Here is an 18411-nt window from a genome sequence, read left to right as displayed (position 1 = left end):
GCGCCAACCCTGGGACGGGGCCGCTGGCCGAGGGTAACGGCTTCAGTGAGGCCGGCGGCCGGTGGCTTCTCGGGCCCTGGCCGTGCGCGCCCTCGGCGAGCTCTCGAGGCCAGCGCCGCCGCTATGGCTCCATCGTATAGGTGAGGAAGCCGAGGCTCGGAAAGCAGGCTCCTTTGTGGCCCGGGTCGCCAGGTGGCCGAGATTTGAGCCCAAGGGCTCCCGAGCCCCAGCCCGAGCCAGGCGCCCTCGCCCCCCCCCCCCCCCCAGGAGGGAGCACCTGGGGGCGCGCGTCGCCAACCCCCAGGAGGGATGTGCCCTTCCGGCCCCTACGGCCTGCTCTGCTCCCTCCTCTCTGCTCCCTCCTCCCGCTGGGTCGCGACCGGCACCCCGAGGAGGAGTCCCGCGGTGTCCCCGGCGGCCCCGCCCCACCTCGCCCTTCTCCCCCTGCCCCAGGTGTGCCTGCATCGATGTCCGACACGCGCACAAGGCCTCAAGGAAGTGGACGCTGGAGATGGACGTGGCGCTCGTGCAGTACATCAACCGGCTGTGCCGCCATCTCGCCATCACGCCCGCGAGGCTCCACCCCCACGAGGTGTATCTGGACCCCGCAGACGCCGCCGACCCCAGAGTGGCCTGTCTCCTGAGTATGTGGGTCCCGGGGGTCTTGGCTTTCGGGGACCGTGCCCTGCGCCGCCGCCGCCGGGGTAGGCGCACCTGCCGTGAACCCCGTGGGCAAAGAAGAGGGAGAGAAAGGCACGAAGCTGGGACTGTGGCCGAGCTAAAAGTTTACAAGGCCTCACTGTGCTCGTTGCAAGGAAGCCGCGGGTGCTGCTGGGAGACCACGCCCCATCACCGCACCCGGGCCTCCGCCCAGAGGTCGCGGTGGATGCCCTGCTGGAGTCGGTGGCGAGGGGGCGGGGCTCAGAGTTGGCCGTGCGCGTTAGAGGCATTATCCATTACGAGAGCGCGTGGCGTGTCTTACTAAAAGCTAGGAGTGCGTGTGCACGCACAAATGCACCCACAGACGTTCTCCGTAAATCCCTCCGTGGAAGGTGACCGCTGGGCTTGTTTCTGTGCCTGTGCGCGTGTGTGCCACAGGCGGTTTTGAGTCTGCCCACTCTTGCTCAGCCGCACGGCCTGGGCCTTTGCTCTCTTCCTGATACTTCCAAGGTAAACGTGGGCCAGACGTGGTCCCGATGTCCATCTCTCCCAGCTGGAGAGGAGACGGACGTGAGCGTGAACAAGTAAGACAGTGTGCCAGTATCTCCGTGTCCTGGTCTTGACGTGTGTCGCTTTTGGGGGAAAGCAGATGAAAGGTACCCGGGACTCTGTACTATTTTTGCGGCTTCCTAGAAGTCTCATTATTTTGAAGTTGAAAATTAAAAATAGCAGCTCTGCAGGGCCCTAAAGATAGGCCAAGGTGGGAGGGGGCGCCCTCGGATTCCCTGAGCACCCGAGCCTCCCTTCTGGCCAGGCAGGGCCTCCCGCCTTTGCTTCTACTCGGCACAGGCTCGGGCAGATTGAGGGCCACGCTTGCTGGCGTCTCTGGGTGTCGGGGATGAGATGCCCTGCGGGAGCCTCCCGGTCCCCCCTAAGTGCCCACTCCTGATGGCCGCTTCGAGTGATGGGGGCCACTTGAGTCCGTTTGTGACCGAGAGTCTCGGCCTGACCGCCCCCCGTGCCCTGCAGACGTGCCCGTCGAGAGCCTGCGCCTGCGGTTCGCCTTGCTCCAGTCCCTGAACACCACGCTGGAGACCTTCTTCCTGCCTCTGGTGGAGCTGCGCCAGACCCCCATGTTTGCCCACAGCATCGCCGCCCTGCTGAAGGAGGCCAAAGGTCAGTGCCTGCGCCCGCCGCCGCGGCCAGACCCAGCAACTGCCCGGGATGACCCTTCTCCTTTACATGTGACCTACGTGTGTCCCCAGGAACGGCGCTCCCAGCCAAGAGCGGTTACTTCAGCTATGCTCTGAAAAATTAAATTCTCTAAAATTTTCAAGGGTTCCTGACTGGCTCAGTTTGAAGACCTCGCGGCTCCTGATCTCAGGGTCGTGAGTTCAAGCCCTATGCTGAAGGTAGAGGTTACTTAAGTGAATAAAGCTTAAAAACAAGAAGTTTTCAGGTTATTTAGAAATATATAAGGGTCTGATTCGCTATCTGCCAACTAGGTGTTCCTGGACACAACAGAGTCAAGGTTCGTGCGTTACCATTTGAGCAGATACTATGAACTTGCCTCCCGGAAGGTCAGGACCATGACACCTGAGTGCCTCAGGGGCCTGAAGGGCATCCCAGGAGAGACTAGACAGACCCAAAGGGGACAGCATGTCCTCCGCCGGGCCTCAGAGGCCACAGGGAAGGAAGGCGAGCAGCCCCATCCCAGCCTCTCTCCCACATTCCTCCCCGCAGGGCTCATCTTTTACGACACGAAGGTGACGGTCATGAATCGGGTGCTAAACGCCACCGCACAGAGGACAGCTGACCATGCAGCTCCAGAGATCACGTTGGACCCCCTGGAAATCGTGGGAGGTAAAGTTAGCTGTACGGGCCAGAAAATACAACATAGCTGTGATCGAACAAAGGATTTAGTTGATTTGCACAGAAAAGAAACCTCTAGAAGAAGGGAGTCCAGATATCCATCTGGCTGCTTCGTCTTTCTCCTCCAGTGTCCCACTGTGTGACTCCCACCTTCAGGGTCCCCTAGTGAGCCTGCCTTCCTGGCAGCAAGAGCGAGGGGAGGAGCTCTCCACTTCCTGGAGGCTCGCCTTGGCTTCCCATCTCCCGGGAGGCCTGCCACGTGGCCACACCTAACTGCAGGGGAGGCTGGGATGTGTACACTTAACTCTGGTTGGCCGTGGGCTTGCCGGAGTCAGGGTTCTGGCATCGGAGAAATTGGGGCGAGTGGCTACTGGGGAGGCAGCCAGGAGTCTGCCACGACACGTGAACCCACACGTGCCACAAATGACACGAACTGGAGGGGAGAGGATCACAGATGGGGAGGACACCCCCCCCCCTTCCCCGGGGACAGAGGGAAGGCTGGGAGCCACACGGCCAAGGCACGAAGATGTTCCAAAAGCGGAGAGAAGGCAAGGCGGCGGACCAGGGGCAGGGAGAGGGCCAGGAGGCAGCCGAAGGCCCGGCCAGGTGTCCGTCCTGGGCCGGAAGAGCAGAGGAAGGAGAGGAAGGTGCTTCGGGGCGGGGGTTGGGGGGGGGGGTGTTACTGGTTCCTCTCTCTTCCCAGGGGAGATCAGAGCTTCTGAAAACTCCTACTTCTGCCAGGCTGCCAGGCAGCTGGCCTCGGTGCCCTCATCCCAGCTTTGTGTCAAGCTGGCCAGTGGCGGTGACCCCACCTACGCCTTCAACATCCGCTTCACCGGGGAGGAGGTCCACGGCACCAGTAAGTGGCGGCCCCCGCCGGGCTCTGCAGCCAGTTCGGGCGGAGGCTGTGTTGAAAATGAGAACATTTTTGGAGTTATTTTTAGTCTAAACTGCCCACAGTCCCCCCCACTGGCGAGACTAAGGAAGCTGTGTCCTTGTTAGCCTGCTCTGCAGAAGCCAGGACGACCGAAGGGCTCCCCAGTGCCCCCGTCTCCCATGGGACACATCCGAACTCTGAGCCCAGCGGCCCTTCCCGGGGGAGAGGGCCGACCCAAACCGAGGGTGTCTCTGTTGTGTCCGTTCGGCATGAAGGGCACCCCCCTAGTGCTCACCAGAGGTGGGGTCCCCAAGCTGGGACGGCACTGGGCGGAGGTCCCTGGCAAGCGCCGGTTCCCCCCCTCCGGGCCCGGGGGCCGGTTTCGGGGGCCTGGCCAGAGCCACCAACCGGCACCGTAGCGTGCTCCGGGCACAGCCGGCTCTCAGGACCGCGTGCTCAGCACCTTCCACTCCTCACAGCACCAACACTGCACAAGAGACCGGCCTCGTCCCACTGGACCGGTGGGGAAACTGGGACGCTGCCAGCCCAAGTAGTGTCCCCAAGGTCGGGCAGCCAGCTGGGGTTCAAAGCCGGGTCTGTCCGATTCCCAAGCCCAGCCCTTGGCGGCTTCAGCAGGCCGGGGTCTCCTGCTTCTCCGTGGAAGCTGAGTGAGGACATCTGTCCCCAGGCGCGTCCCGTGCGTGGCTCCGGCCAAGCAGTGGGCACGCACAGCTGTCCTCTGAGCTTCCTGACCTTAGGACATTGACAGGGGGTGCACAGGGGAGAGGAGACCCAGCCACAGAGAGGAGTTGGCAAGAAAGCCGCAGGCACGTTTGGAATGACGGCAGCAGAGATGCTGATGATCGCCGGTTGCCCTTGGCGGGCGTTCGTGCGTCAGGCTGTTCAGCCGGACGCTGCTCACTGAACAGACAGACACTGGGCACCTGGGCCTGGGGGGAGGGAGGGGAGCGCGGAGTGGCACGGGCGGCCCCACTCCTGGTACAACCCGGAGCGACGGAGGTGGATTAAACGAGCCCGCGGATCCGTGTAAGCTCACGGCGGTGCCAGATACGCAGGGCTCTGCATCCGGTCTCTCTGACTCCTTGAAACTAGCCTGCGACGTAGGTACGGTGACTGTCCCCCTTTGACGTATTGGGTCCCTGAGAAGTGATGACCTGGGGGTCACCCAGCCAGTAAGTGGCCCGGCGGGACTTGACCCCAGGTCTCCCCGCCCTCAGGCGAGCGCTCTCTCCGCCGCAGCCGAGTTCAGGCCGGCAAAGGAGCTGCCGTTCCGGGCGGGCGGGCAGGGCGGGCCGGCGGGGACCCGATGCCCCCGATGCCCATCAGCCTCCATGTGTCCCGCAGGCGGCTCTTTCCGGCACTTCCTGTGGCAGGTGTGTAAAGAGCTGCAGAGCTCCTCACTGTCCCTCCTGCTCTTGTGCCCCAGCTCAGCCGTCAACAAAAACAAGGTAAGACGGCCGAGGCGCGGGCCATGGCGGGGCAGTGGCCGGGACCTGTGTTCCCGGGGAGGAGGAGAGGCGCCCGGCAGTCGCTGCATCTCTGCCTCTGTGTCCAGGGCAAGTATATCCTGACCCCCAGCCCCATCACCTACGGGGAAGAGCAGCTCCTGCACTTCCTGGGCCAGCTGCTGGGGATTGCGATTCGAGCAGACGTCCCTCTTCCCCTGGACCTCCTGCCTTCCTTCTGGAAGACTCTGGTGGGTGAGCCTCTGGACCCTGACCAAGACCTGCAGGAAGCAGACATACTCACCTACAATTACGTCAAGAAATTTGAGAGCGTAAGTGAGTGAGGCATTTATTCCGGGGACAGCAGAACTCCAGAGCAGTGTCCCCGGGGCTCGTGGCTGCCTCTGTGATCTGCCATTTGCTGGGCCTCCAAACCCTGGGAGCCCAGGCTTCCACCCGAGGACCGACCGGGGTCTCCCAGAGAACGTTAGGGAACGTCCGCTGTCTCTGCCGGGCTTGCTTTGTGGGGACAGAAGCCTCGCTGGCTTCTCTTCCTGCTTGATGGGGCACGTCGGTCACTGCCCATCTGCTGCTGTTGGGCCTCCCAAGGACACAGGGGTGAAGGGTTCCCGGCAGCTGACTGAGCAGGCAGGGATGTCGGGGTGGGGACTCCTACAAGTGGACCCACTTTCACTTTTAAGAGCTTGGTTTTGGGCGCCTGGGTGGCCCAGGTGGTTTAAGTGTCCGACTTCGGCTCAAGTCATGATCTCCTGGTTTGTGAGCTCAAGGCCCGCATCAGGGCTCAGAGCCTGAGCTGCTTCGGATTCTGTGTCTCCCTCTCTCTCTGGCCCTCCTCCGCTCACACTCTCTCTCAAAAATAAACAAAAGAGAGTTTGGCTTCAGGGCCTCAGAGCACAGGAGACCGGCTCTTGGGGGTCACCTGGGATTGGCCAGGGACAGAGTTGGGAACGTAGCTGTCCTCTTCGTGCCCGGGGACACAAAGAGGTAGTGAGAGCTCGCCATGTCTGACCGGCCCCCTGGCGGGGGTGCGGTCGGCGCTCAGGCTGCCAGCTGGGCCCGTGGGAGCCCTTCAGGTCTGTCCACCGGTTAGCGGTCTCGGTGGCCTGCCGTGGGCCGGGCTCTGGGCTCTCGCCCCAGCCGTAGGAAGCTTCCAGGTTGTTCTCCCGATACGCGAGGCCCTGTTCCGAAGGGCTGTGTGCACAAGTCCTCGTGACAAGGCCGGGAGGAAGGGAGGCTCAGAGAGGAGGGTGGGCTGGGAACAGAGCCACCGGGGGAACCTAGGCCCGTCTGGCTGAAAAGCCTCCTCAAGCTAGAGACGGAGTGTGGTGGTGCCCCTGCCCCGGCCCTCCCCCTCGGCTCCCCCGCTGCCTGTGTTCACAGGGGAGCAGACTGAGGCCGGGCCGAGGCGGCTCTCGACGGGAACCCCAGCCGAAGGAGGCACAAAACTTGGGCCCTCTGCGGGGCCTCGTGGCCAGGCTGTCTGTTGTCCTCCCCTGAGCCGCCACTTGAGGGCAGCCGGCATGAGGGCGCACCAAAGCCAGGATCTCGGATTAGTGGCAGAAATGGGGCTGACAGGGAATTATCTAAAAGGTCAACGCAGGATGGCCGCTCTGGGCAAGGGGTTTAGGAGTCCCTGCCCGGCACTGCTTCAAGAAGTCCTCCTGGGGCTGTGGGTAGCAGCAAGGGCCTGGGGTGCGTGGGGGGGATATGACAGTGTTCAGGAAGACCGTCCAGCCGAGACTTCTTTCTGAAGGCTCTGGGCAGAGCCACAGAGCGTGTTGGGACACCAGGCTACAGCAGGGTTGGGGCACACAGACCAGGCGGAGAGATTCTGAACTTCTGGTACTCGTTCCAGTCACCTTCAACATGCCAGAAGGGCAAGTTTGTTCTTCTCTGGGCCAGATCCCAGCATCTCCTCGGTAGCCCAGCAGGCACCTCAGTGTCTTTTGGACCCTAATTTTGGTGTTTTTAAATGATTTGCTTTTAAAACTAAATATGGATCGGGGCGCCTGACTTCTGCTCAGGTCACGATCTCGCAGTTTGTGAGTTCGAGCCCCGCGTCGGGCTCTGTGGTGACAGCTCAGAGCCTGGGGCCTGCTTCTGTGTCTCCCTCTCAGCCCCTCCCCTGCTCACACTCGGTCTCTCTCAAAAATGAACACGTAGGGGCGCCTGGGTGGCTCAGTCGGTTGGGTGTCCGACTTCAGCTCAGGTCACGATCTCGCGGTCCGTGAGTTCGAGCCCCGCGTCGGGCTCTGGGCTGATGGCTCAGAGCCTGGAGCCTGCTTCCGATTCTGTGTCTCCCTCTCTCTCTGCCCCTTCCCCATTCATGCTCTGTCTCTCTCTGTCTCAAAAATAAATAAATGTTAAAAAGAAAAAATGAACACGTAAAAAATAAATAAAACTAAGCATGGATGTAGGTTTGGCTTCAGGCAAGGCTGAATCCTGGTGCTCAATGTCCTCAGTAATTGGTTTCAAGATGGCCCCTAGTAGTACAAGATGTACATCTTAGAGTCGTGTCCACACCAGTGAAAGTGCGTTGCTGCTTCCAAATGGTAACAGGAAAAGCCCTCCAATTTGGGTTTCGTTAGGTCTCAGGTGGCCTGGGCCACATACCTAACCCTGAACTCCCGGCAAACCGATTGGCCAGGCCCGTGCCACGTGCACGTTCATAATGGCCAAGGGTGGTCCCCGTGCAAACAGTGCCTGGTGTCTGCCCGACTAGAGATCGGGGTTCCGTCTTCCCGGGGACCCTGGGAGCAGGACAGGCAATTAGCCTCCGTCTGCCTCCGCCCTCCAGATCAACGACGAGACGGAGTTAGAGGCCCTGTGTGCCGAGATCGCCTCCCAGCACCTGGCCACCGAGAGCCCCGAGGGTCCCAAGCCCTGCTGCAGGTTCACGTACCTGACCATGACGGGCGAGGAAGTGGAGCTGTGCAGCCGCGGCCGGCACATCCCCGTGGCGTGAGTGTGTGCGCAAGGGGAGCGGTGGGGCGGGCGGCCCGGGCCGGGTCAGGTGATGGATCTCACCAGAGGGACGGCTGTGGGGCAGGACGCGGGGTGCCAGGAAGGGTGGCGTGCGTTCAGCAGCAGGACTTTATTCAGAAGGCCCCAGCCGTGAGGCGGGTGACGGACGCCCGGTAACCGTTTCCCCTCGCCCGGCCCCCCCCCCCCCCCCCCGCACCCGCAGGTGGGAGAACAAGGACATCTACGCGGCGGCCATCCGGAGCCTGCGGCTGCGGGAGCTCCAGAACGCCGAGTGCGTGACGGCCGTGAGGGCGGGCCTGGGCGCCGTCATCCCCCTGCAGCTGCTCACCACGCTCAGCCCGCTGGAAATGGAGCTGCGCACCTGCGGCCTGCCGTACATCAACCTGGAGTTCCTCAAGGTCAGTGGGCGGGGGCCTGTCCTGGGCCCGCCCCCCCCCCCCCCCCCCCCGTGTCCCAGTGCCCTGTTCTCATGTGCCCCCCCCCCCCCCGGCAACCCCCCCACCCCCCACGTCACAGCTGGGGAAGCCGGAGCTTGAGTCACTTGCCCGGACGCGGTGGGGTCGGTCTCACCCCCAGACGGCTGGCCTCCCGGGCCCGGGTCTTGAGCCTCATCCCGAGGTGAAGACCGTTCTTGCCAAGCCCCGTCCATTCCTCAGGCCGCACCCCGGCCTCCCAGGCTGGCTTCTTGCTGGCGGTGAGACCTTGAACAGTGACTTCACATCTGGTGGGGACGGTGACAGGACCTGCCCGGTGTGTTCACGGGGGGCGGGGGGGGGGGGGGCGGTAACGCTCGTGGAGCCTCTGCTCTGGGCGCGGTCTCCGGGCCGCAGCCACGCGACGGGCGCGGGCACGACTACCTCCGTGGCCTTGGTCGTTGTCGTGGTCTCATAACCTATGTCCCGCGGCCGTTTCCCCGCCGCAGCCACCCGGCCCGGGGCGGTGCGGGGCGAGCAGAGGCCGGGACTGCTCACATCCGGGGGCCTTTCTTCCCCAGGCCCACACCATGTACCAGGTGGGGCTGATGGAGACAGACCAGCACATCGAGTTCTTCTGGGGGGCGCTGGAGGTGTTCACGCAGGAGGAGCTGTGCAAGTTCATCAAATTTGCCTGCAACCAGGAACGCATCCCCTTCACCTGCCCCTGCAAAGACGGGGGCCCTGACACAGCCCACGTGCCCCCCTACCCCATGAAGATTGCTCCCCCAGATGGCACAGCAGGTACCGCCTTCCCCTTGTGTTCCGAGTGGGACGCACAGGCCCTTCTCTCAGTGGGAGCTGGGGCTGCTGGGCCCCGCAGGAGGGAGGGACATCAGTGGCCAGCTGAGCCCAAATGGAAATCGGGGGACGGGCCTGCGCGGGGGAAGGGGTTGTCCTGTGCCTCCCAAACCTGACTTTGGCCAAGAGTCCGTACAGGCCCCAGGTTGGCCTATGTTCTGGGTTTTTTTTTTTTTTAAAGGATTCACCATTCTTTTTTTCAAGTTTTATTTATTTTTGAGTGAGAGTGCAAGCGGGGGAGGGAGTGGGGGCGACATTGTACTGACTGCAATGAGCCCGATGTGGGGCTTGAACTCATGAACTGTGAGATCATGACCTGAGCCGAAGTCGGACAGTCAACCAACTGAGCCACCCAAGTGCCCCTACATTCTGATAACTCTAAAAAGCTAACGGGGCTTTTTAGAAATGTTTTAATTTTCCAACTTCTAAACGTAGAAAAATAAGAAAACGACCCTTTGCTGACTGAACAAACCTGTCTACCACCAGATTCCCTCACAGGTCAGCCATCTGCTCCCTGTGCCGGACAACTTCCTGTGCCATTTTCTCCTCCAGAATCTTCTCTTGCCCTGCCCCCGCCCCTCCTCCTGCTTGGGCCTTGGTTAGCTTCGAGCTACCCAAAGAAGCAAACCTGAAAGCAGGGCGGCCAGGAGGTCTCCCTGGGATCAGAGCCCAGCCTCTGACACTGGCCTGGTGGGGGTTTTATTTTTGCAGGTTCCCCAGACTCTCGCTACATCCGAGTGGAGACCTGCATGTTCATGATCAAACTTCCCCAGTACTCCTCTCTGGAAATCATGCTGGAGAAACTTCGTTGTGCCATTCACTACCGTGAAGACCCCCTAAGTGGCTGAGGGGAGGGAGCCCCGGAGTCAGTCCGTCACCGAGGCACCGCTCCGCCGGCTTGGGAAGCCTGCCACTGAGGGCACATTCCCTCCAGGCCCTGCGTGAGGAGTTGGCGACGTTTTGCTTTTCCGAACTTTTGTCCACATTCCAGGGCTTCCTGGAAGACTTAACCTTTTGTATTTGTATGTTTTGTGATGGGTTGGTTCTTTTACACCTGTTTGTGGTATGTTCGTAGGATAGTTTAATTCCCAGGCAGCCTGTGTCTCATTTGATCTTCCCGAACATTGTCTCTCATGGCCACCGGATTCTGATGCCGTAAGGCCCCAGTTAGTTCCACATCATGGAACCACCCAGCAGGAAGGTGGTGGTGAGATACCTGCGGCCGGCCACACGGAGCATCCTGTTGTCTCTTCACAGCGTCTTCACAGACAGGTCTGTGGCCCTGCCCCTCCTGCCTTGAGCTGGAGTTGATCCTGGACGCAGCTCCCCCAGGCCTCCTTCCATCTTGAAAGGGTTGGGCCCCAACATGGGAGACACACGGGGAGCTTTCTGTGTTAATCTTCCAGCTTTCGAACCTTGTTTATGGTCTGGGTTTTTCAGAGGAAGAGCACCCCGGTGGCTGCCCGTCCCTTCCCCCTCAGCCCTCTGCTCTCCGTCTCTCCTGGGCCCCTGACCTGACAGTTTCCTGCTGAATGTTCCTCAGGAGACCAAAGGGTTCGTTCTGACCTTAGTTCACAGCCAGGCGTGTCCCAGCTCCAGGAGTTCAGGACGCCTAGAGGAGGAGGGACGGACAGTGCTCGGGGGAGGGGGGGCTTTTTCTGAGACTGATTGAACAGGAAAGCACATGATTCAAGCCTACCCCCCCTCTCCCCCCTTGTACTCAGAAACGGCCCTTCCTCACCACAGTGTTGGTGACAGGAGGAACGGAAGGGCCACACGCCCATTTTAAAAAGAGCGGCTGACTGAGGTGCTCTGCTCAATTCAGGGTCTACTTCGGTGACCAAGACCTTCCAAGGACCACTATGCGGTCCTTCTGCCCCTCTGGCCAGGCCTGCCCCTTGTCCCCTCGCCGCCCCACGTGAGCGTGTGTGCCAGGGTGGAGCTGCTCCAGGCCCCCCCGCTGCCCCAGTGCATTTGTGCCCCAAACAGGTCTTTGTCCAATGGTACTTTGTTCAAGAGCAGCATATGCCAGCTTGTTGGACACTGTCATTTTGGGCCTTGCCAGTTCTCCTGGAATTGCATCACTGTATTTATTGTATAATATTGTGAATACTGAAGGTTCTGAGTGAGTGCTGACTAGAAGGTTCTGGAGTGTGCATGCTGGGGAGAGAAAGCTGTGCTTTTCCTTTCTCTGCTGTGGCCCCGGCCTGTTGGGAAGATGTATGGATTTTAGAGTTAGAGCCATTAGCAGCCATCTCTTCCCTCTTATTCTAAGGAAATGCATTAAGGACCATTACTGAAGTGATTCCCCAACCTAAGGAAAAGCTAAAACTGGATGCATCAGTTATGTTTGATGCAGGAGCAGTCCTGTCTGGAGAGGAGGGCCTGCACGCAGGCTCCCTGCTTGGAAGGAAGATGGTTGGCTGCTGCCTCCTGGGGGCCGGAGCCCCATTGCCTGGGGGTCAGACCAGGACGTAGTCCTGACAAGGATCCTCCTATTTCATTTCTGCATAACGAGAGCCTTTGGATTATTAGAAGTGGTTCTTCCTCTCTGTATTTTTAAATTCTTGGTCCCCTCCAATCCTTCCCATCCCTTAAATGGACTCAGAATTGTTAGCTACCTCCCCAAGGGGGGTTTTGGGAAGCTGCTTTTGGCCCATCACTTGATTTGATGACAGCTGTGAGTAAGATGTCTGCTGCTAACACGCTTCTCCCAGAGAGCACATTGAGAGGTCCAGACTGATCCAAACCTTGGCCCTAAAAAAACGTGTGCTGTAAAGTTACTTGATGTATATTTATTATAACTATTTATGGTTGCATTTAACAAAGTTTTCATTCAGTTTGAGGCTATTTACACCATTGCTGTGTAAAGGAAGCTCACTACAGGAAAAAAAAAAAAGTCACACCAATAAATAACCTTCATCTAATTTTGACTTACCGTAAGAGTTGTGTGGTCATCTACTCACTGAAAAGATACAATGACTGACCTGCTTGGACTGGGCGGCTCTGATCCTTAAGTGCGGTCCGAAGGTTAGGAATTTGTTTCTAATTATTGTCTCTACACTTGATGTGATTCTTACTCCATCATGCTTACCAACTAATCCTCCCCCCCCTCCCCCATTCAGCCCCTCGCACCTGGTTGTCATACAGAAAGGATGACTGAAGGGATGGAAATCCAAGGTCAAAGCTAAACCCCACCCTGCATCTTCTGCCCCCCTGCTCACACTGGAGCTAGTCTGAACTCTTAGGCCAGTGGGAGGGTTTTCCTCAAGCGGATAATTGCAGTGGAAGGGGGTGGGAGCCAGCAGTGGATTTAGAACTGTACAAAAGGGAAATGCAGAGAAGATAAAGACTTAGGGCTGCTTTCCTAAGGTTGATGTTCAGCTCTCTTGCACAGCCGTCCTTTGCCACCCCCACAGGGAGCTCTGTGGTCTGCATGCAGGAGAATCCAGTCTCCCAGACATGGTCCTGCTCCGTGGGAGGGGGAGGTCCTCACACAGACCCATTTAGTTCTTCTCTTGACCCTACCTTTCTTACACTTAATAAATGCCAACTTTTAGCGAAAGTGTCCCACTTATGTCTTTATTATAGGAAGACCAAGGGTCCTCTTGGGTGAGGAACAACTCCCCTCAGGGTGCTGGAAACAGCAAAAGCCACCACTCACAGCTAAGAGAAGCTGGGGTGGATGGGGATGCCTTGTGTGGAGAGTCCCAGCTGAGCACAGCAAGAATGTGCTCTCCAGGATGGCTGAGGCCATCTCCTTTAAGAGTTGCTTCTTTAAAAAACTATGTTCAAGATTAGGCTATCCAATAATAGAAGACATTCATCCTCAATAGTCATCAGGGGAAAGCAAATTAAAATCACAAAATCTATACAACCACCCCCAAAAAGGAAAGACAGTACCAGGACTGGGGGGAAGACATGGAACCAACAGAACTCTCCTCTGGATGTGGGGAATGTAACCTACAACTACTCTGGAAACCTGGGTGCCCTCCACTATGCACCCCCTTAGACCAACAATCCCACCTCTAGGTGTACGTCCACCAGAACACCCACCCATGGTCACCAAAAGACGTGTAAAAACACTCACAGCAGCAATAATAGTAGTAGCCAAACCTAGAAACAAGTTGAAGGTCTGAAGTAGAAAAAGTTACGGCACACAATGGAATACCATACGGGAAGGAAAGCAAACTGCTACCTGCAACCTATAGGTGAGTCAGAAACACACAGTGTTCAGCAAGAGGAGTCAAGCATAAAAAAATACTTCATGGTATGAGTACTTTTAAATAATGAGTTCATTTAAATGTTGAAAATAGAAAAAAAATAACATCTTAAAATGTCAAGATTGTGGTTATTCTGGGTCCCAGAGAGGAGGATAGAGAGTATGAGGGGTGTTCTGGTGTCCTGGTAACGTTTTTGATATGGGTGGTGGTGACAGGTGTTGAGTGAACCCTATGCTACCATGCACTTTTCTGTAGGGATGTTCTACCGTATGGATAGTTTCTTAAAAATACAAGTGCACCAGCGTGTCTGGCTGGCTCAGTTGGTAGAGTATGTGACTCTTGATCTCTGTTTAAGCCCCATGTTGGGTGGTGGTACCTACTTAAAAAAAAAAAAAAAAAATCCCAATGCCTCCGTGCCAAAAAAAAACCCCACAAAATGAAATCAGGAAATAAAAGCACACATTCCATCCTCATGAAACCAAAAGAAATCATTTCAGTCCACAATTTCTCAAAGGACAGCTACTGAAAGAATAAATGACTTAAGAGGACATCATGGGCAGCAAGCTTCTTGTAGGTCCCTTGGAAAACAAAACGTTGCAAAGAAGGAATTAGAGGCTCCACTGCCAAGAGAAAAACAAGGATTGGAAATTCAAGTAGGAAGCAGTTGTTCAAGCCCACCACTCTGCAGAAAGTCAGAAGCCCTATTTGGGAGAATCAAACCCAGCAGCTAAGACCCCAGCCCCACCCTGAGGTTTACACAGCAGACTGGAAGACCCCTTTCAGGAGGAAACCAGAAATAAGACCTATAGATTCTCACAGCAGGGGGTTCTTCAGTGAAAACACCAGCTTGTTACCCTACAGTGAACGTGAACAGTTAAAGAAGCTTCTCGTCTTTAGTGCCCCAGTCTTAAATCTAGACAGGCAAGAAACAGATGAGGAAGAGTCTATAACATGAAATACCAAACAAAAATAGATAACACAGACTAGAACAAGAAACAACTATGGCACAAAGTATGCGAACGGACTGCATTGGGGCACCTGGCTGGCTCAGTTGGTAGATCAAGAGTCACTCTGGGTTTCAGGGTTGTAAGTTTTAGCCCCATGTTAGGTGTAAAATCTTACAAAAAAGAAAAAGTTACTTCAGGGACACCTGGCTGGCTCGGTAGAGTGTGTGACTCTTGATCTCGGGGTTGTGAGTTCAATTCCCACATTGGCTGCAGAGATTACTTAAAATCTTGGTGTGCCTGGATGACTCAGACATCTGACTGTTGATTTTCAGCTCCGGTCATGATCTCCTGTTTCATGAGATCGAGTCCTGCATCAGGGTCCATGCTAGCAGTGCACAGCCTCCTTGGGATTCTCTCTCTTACTTGCTCTTGTAAATAATAAACTTAAAAAAAAATCACTGCATCCCTTTAGGAGAGAAAAGGCTGTGGGAAAGAATAAAAGGTTTGGGAAATATCAGAAATCCATTTAATATAAAGATGAAAGGATAAAGTTGAAGAAATCTCCCATAGAGCAAAAAATATGAAAAGAAAAAGGAGCACCTGGGTGGCTCAGTCGGTTGAGCATAGGACTTCAGCTCAGGTAATGATCTCACAGCGTGTGATTTGGAGCCCCGCTTCGGGTTCTGTGCTGACAGCTCAGAGCCTGGAGCCTGCTTCAGATTGTGTCTGCCTCTCTCTCTCCCTGCCCCTCCCCATCTTGCACTCTCTTTCTCAAAAATAAACATTACAAAAGATTTTTAAAGGAAAAAGGGATCAGTCTAAGACGGTCTATCCTACTATCACTGGAGTTCTGCAAAGAGAAAACAGGAGACATAACCAAAATATAAGAAAATTCTGAAAAACAGAAGGTCACAAGTTCCAGACAAAATGATAAGTATCCAGCTCTTTGAATAGAAAAAGAATCCACACCGCTTTACAACATGGGGAAATTTAAAAATACCAGGGACAGACATCCTAAAAAGCTTCAAGGGGAAAAATTACATGTAAATCAGAATGGCATCAGGCTTTATAACAAACTAGAAAGATAACACCTTCAAGACACTTCTAATTCTAATCACAATAAATGAACAGAAGCCAGATTTCCCTATCACAACAACTAAAATAAAAAACCTAACATATGTATGGTTCTCAAAACAAGCAATAAAAAAACTGAGAAGAGAAAATAAATATGGTGGGCCCTACCATTGCCTCAGCTTATGGTCTGGATAGTTTTCAGAGAGCAGCAAGAGGAGGGGAAACCCAAAGTCGAACTCAACAGTCTCCTAGAGTTCAGAAAACAAAGCATGAAAGGAAACAAAGGCAGCTAGTTTGCAAGACAGAGTACTAAAGAGGAAGAGACTTACAGAGAACTCTGTAGATCTCTTGAGAGTCCTCAAGTATTCAACTGAGTACTGGTAAGCTCAAGCATATAAGGAAACTGCCAGAGGCTTGGAAAAGAACCAGCCAAAAGGATTAGAGCTGGCAAAGAACAGGAAATAGTTCCTATTCCCACTAGCCAATGTAGAAAACTTTGTAATTTGTGGGACTTTGGTTTTGCCTTAGTAGTGAAGTAAAATTAGCCCTAATTCCTGTTCAGATCCCACCTAATAAAGCTTAAAAGTTTGACCCAGAAGGATCAAGCTGTCTCCAAGTGACCACATATAAAAACAAAGCTCAAAAATACAGGAAATACATGGGACACCTGGGTGGCTCAGTTTGTTGTTGGGCGTCCAATTCTTGATCTCAGGGTTGTGAGTTCAAGCTCCATGCCTAGCATGGAGCCTACTTTAGAAACAAACAAGTAATACAAAAATACCCGGCATGTAAGTAGGTAAAATTCAGAATGTCTGGCATCCAATAAAAAAACCACCAGACATGCAAAGAAACAACAAAATAGCACCCAGAAAAATCAACTGCAACTGACCCAGGAATTATACAAATGATAGAATTCGCAGGCAAGAGCATTAAAACAGTTATTACTGTATACAAAAGGTTTACGAAGCTAGGGGAAAAAAAACAATGAACATGTTAGGTAGAACCATGGAAAATATAAACAACACAAACTGAATGTCTAGAGATAGAAACTTCAATGTCTGAGATGAAAACTGGATAGATTAGCGACAGATTAGACTGCAGAAGGTTTCAGTGACTTTGGAAGCACACAAATGACCCATCTGAAAACAAAAGAATCCAAAAAAGTGAGGAGTGTCAGTAAGATATGGCACTTCATTTGGCCTATAATATAGGAGAATAATCCCCCAAACAGAAGAAAAATGGGGGAAAATCTTGAGATAACAGCTGGAACTTTTTCCAAATTTACTTAAAAACTACAAAGATGTAAGAAGCTTAATGAACCTAAAGCACAAGAAACAGAGCGGTGGTGATGGTTGTAGAACAATGAATGTACTTGATGTCACACAACCATACAAAGGTGCATCACAATCTGATTGTATAAAATCAGTGATAAAGAAATCTTAAAAGCAACCCCCACAAAGACACATTCTGTACAGAAGAACAAAGATAAGGATGGTAGATGTCTCAGTAGAACCAATGCAAGGAGACAGCAGAGTAACATATCCAAAGTATTGGGAGGGGAAAAGCTATCAACCTAGAATTCTATACCTTTCAAATAGTGAAGGAGAAAATAGGCAAGTACCTAGAGACAAATCAGGTTACTGCTTAGGGAGTGAGTGCTTAATGGGTATGGGATTGCCTTTAAAGATTAAAATTCCTGAACAAGTAGTGGTGATGATTGCACAACACTGTGAATGGATTTAAGGACACCTAATTGTATACTTTAAAATAATTAAAATGTTAAGTTTTGGGGCACCTATGTAGCTTAGTCGGTGAAACATCCGACTTCGGCTGGGGTCATGATCTCACAGTTCATAAATTCAAGCCCAACATCTATGCTGTTGGCGCAGAGCCTGCTTCAGATAATCTGTCCTCTCTCTGCCCCTCCCTGCACCCCCCTTCAAAAATAAACATTTTTTTTTAATGTTGAATTTCATTAGATGTATTTTACCACAATTTTTTAAAAGTGAAGAAGAAATAAAGACCTTTTCAGACATAGAAAAGCTGCAAGAACACAGGCTAACCTGCACAACAAAGTCCTTCACACAAAAGGAAAATGATACCATGTGGGAATCTGGGTCTGCACAAAGAAAAAAAATACAAAAATATTAACTACATGGGTAAATACAAAAGACATGTTTAAGTCTTTAAAAGATAATTGACTTAAAAATTTTTTTTAATGTTTATTTTTGAGAGAGAACGAGTGAGCACACACGAGCATGAGTCGAGGAGGGGCAGGGAGAGAGGGAGACACAGAATCCAAAGCAGGCTCCAAGCTGTCAGCATGGAGCCCGATGCGGGGCTTGAACTCACGCACCAGGAGATCATGACCTGAACCAAAGTTGGACGCTCAATCGACTGAGCCACCCAGGTGCCCCTAATAGATAATTGAGTACTTAAAACAACAAGGTATTGGGGATTTATGATGAATAAAGAAATGGAGGGGAGGAGCACCTAGGTGGCTCAGTCGGTTAAGCATCTGACTCTTGATTTCGCCTCAGGTCATGATCTCCCAGTTTGAACCCTACATTGGTCTCCTCACTGACACTGTAGAGCCTGCTTGGGATTCTCTCTCTCTCACTCTCTGCCCCTCCCCCCAACCAAAATAAATAAATTAAAAAATAAATATATGACAATGGCACAAAGGCTAGGAGGAAATAAATTAAATATGTTATTGTAATACCAATCATGAAGTAGCACAATATTACTTAAAGGTAAACTGTGATTCTGTGATAAATCAGAGGTGTATGTACTATAAACCCTAAAACAACTACTTAAATAATACAATAAAGTTAAAACTAATAGGCCAACAAAAGAGATAAATGGAATCATAAGAAGTATTAAAAGAAAGCAAAAAAAAGAGAAAAAAGGCACATAGAACACAAAAGATAAATAGCAAAAAGATTTATTTAAACTCAACTATCAGGGCATCCGGCTGGCTCAGTCCGTAGCATGTGACTCTTAATCTCAGGG

General features: G+C 53.8%; 1 protein-coding gene across 7 annotated transcripts in view; it reads left to right on the top strand.

Annotated features, from left to right (window-relative positions):
- HECTD4 (HECT domain E3 ubiquitin protein ligase 4) overlaps positions 1–12082 on the top strand; it is a 190999-nt gene extending 178917 nt beyond the window's left edge. For all 7 annotated transcript variants that reach the window (XM_078435786.2, XM_078435784.2, XM_078435785.2 and 4 more), the window contains 10 exons: positions 454–644; positions 1690–1836; positions 2404–2523; positions 3236–3391; positions 4775–4878; positions 4986–5207; positions 7694–7857; positions 8084–8279; positions 8876–9098; positions 9867–12082. In XM_078435786.2, the coding sequence (XP_078291912.1) occupies positions 454–644; positions 1690–1836; positions 2404–2523; positions 3236–3391; positions 4775–4878; positions 4986–5207; positions 7694–7857; positions 8084–8279; positions 8876–9098; positions 9867–10003 (1660 nt within the window). In that variant the 3' untranslated portion in view covers positions 10004–12082. The remainder of the gene's footprint in view (positions 1–453; positions 645–1689; positions 1837–2403; positions 2524–3235; positions 3392–4774; positions 4879–4985; positions 5208–7693; positions 7858–8083; positions 8280–8875; positions 9099–9866) is intronic.
- The last annotated feature ends 6329 nt before the right edge of the window (positions 12083–18411 follow it).

Source organism: Panthera onca, chromosome D3, assembly GCF_046562875.1.
Source record: "Panthera onca isolate mPanOnc1 chromosome D3, mPanOnc1 haplotype 2, whole genome shotgun sequence".
NCBI classification, from domain to species: domain Eukaryota; kingdom Metazoa; phylum Chordata; class Mammalia; order Carnivora; family Felidae; genus Panthera; species Panthera onca.
Note: the sequence above shows the minus strand (reverse complement) of the source record. Positions and strands in the feature narration are given on the sequence as shown.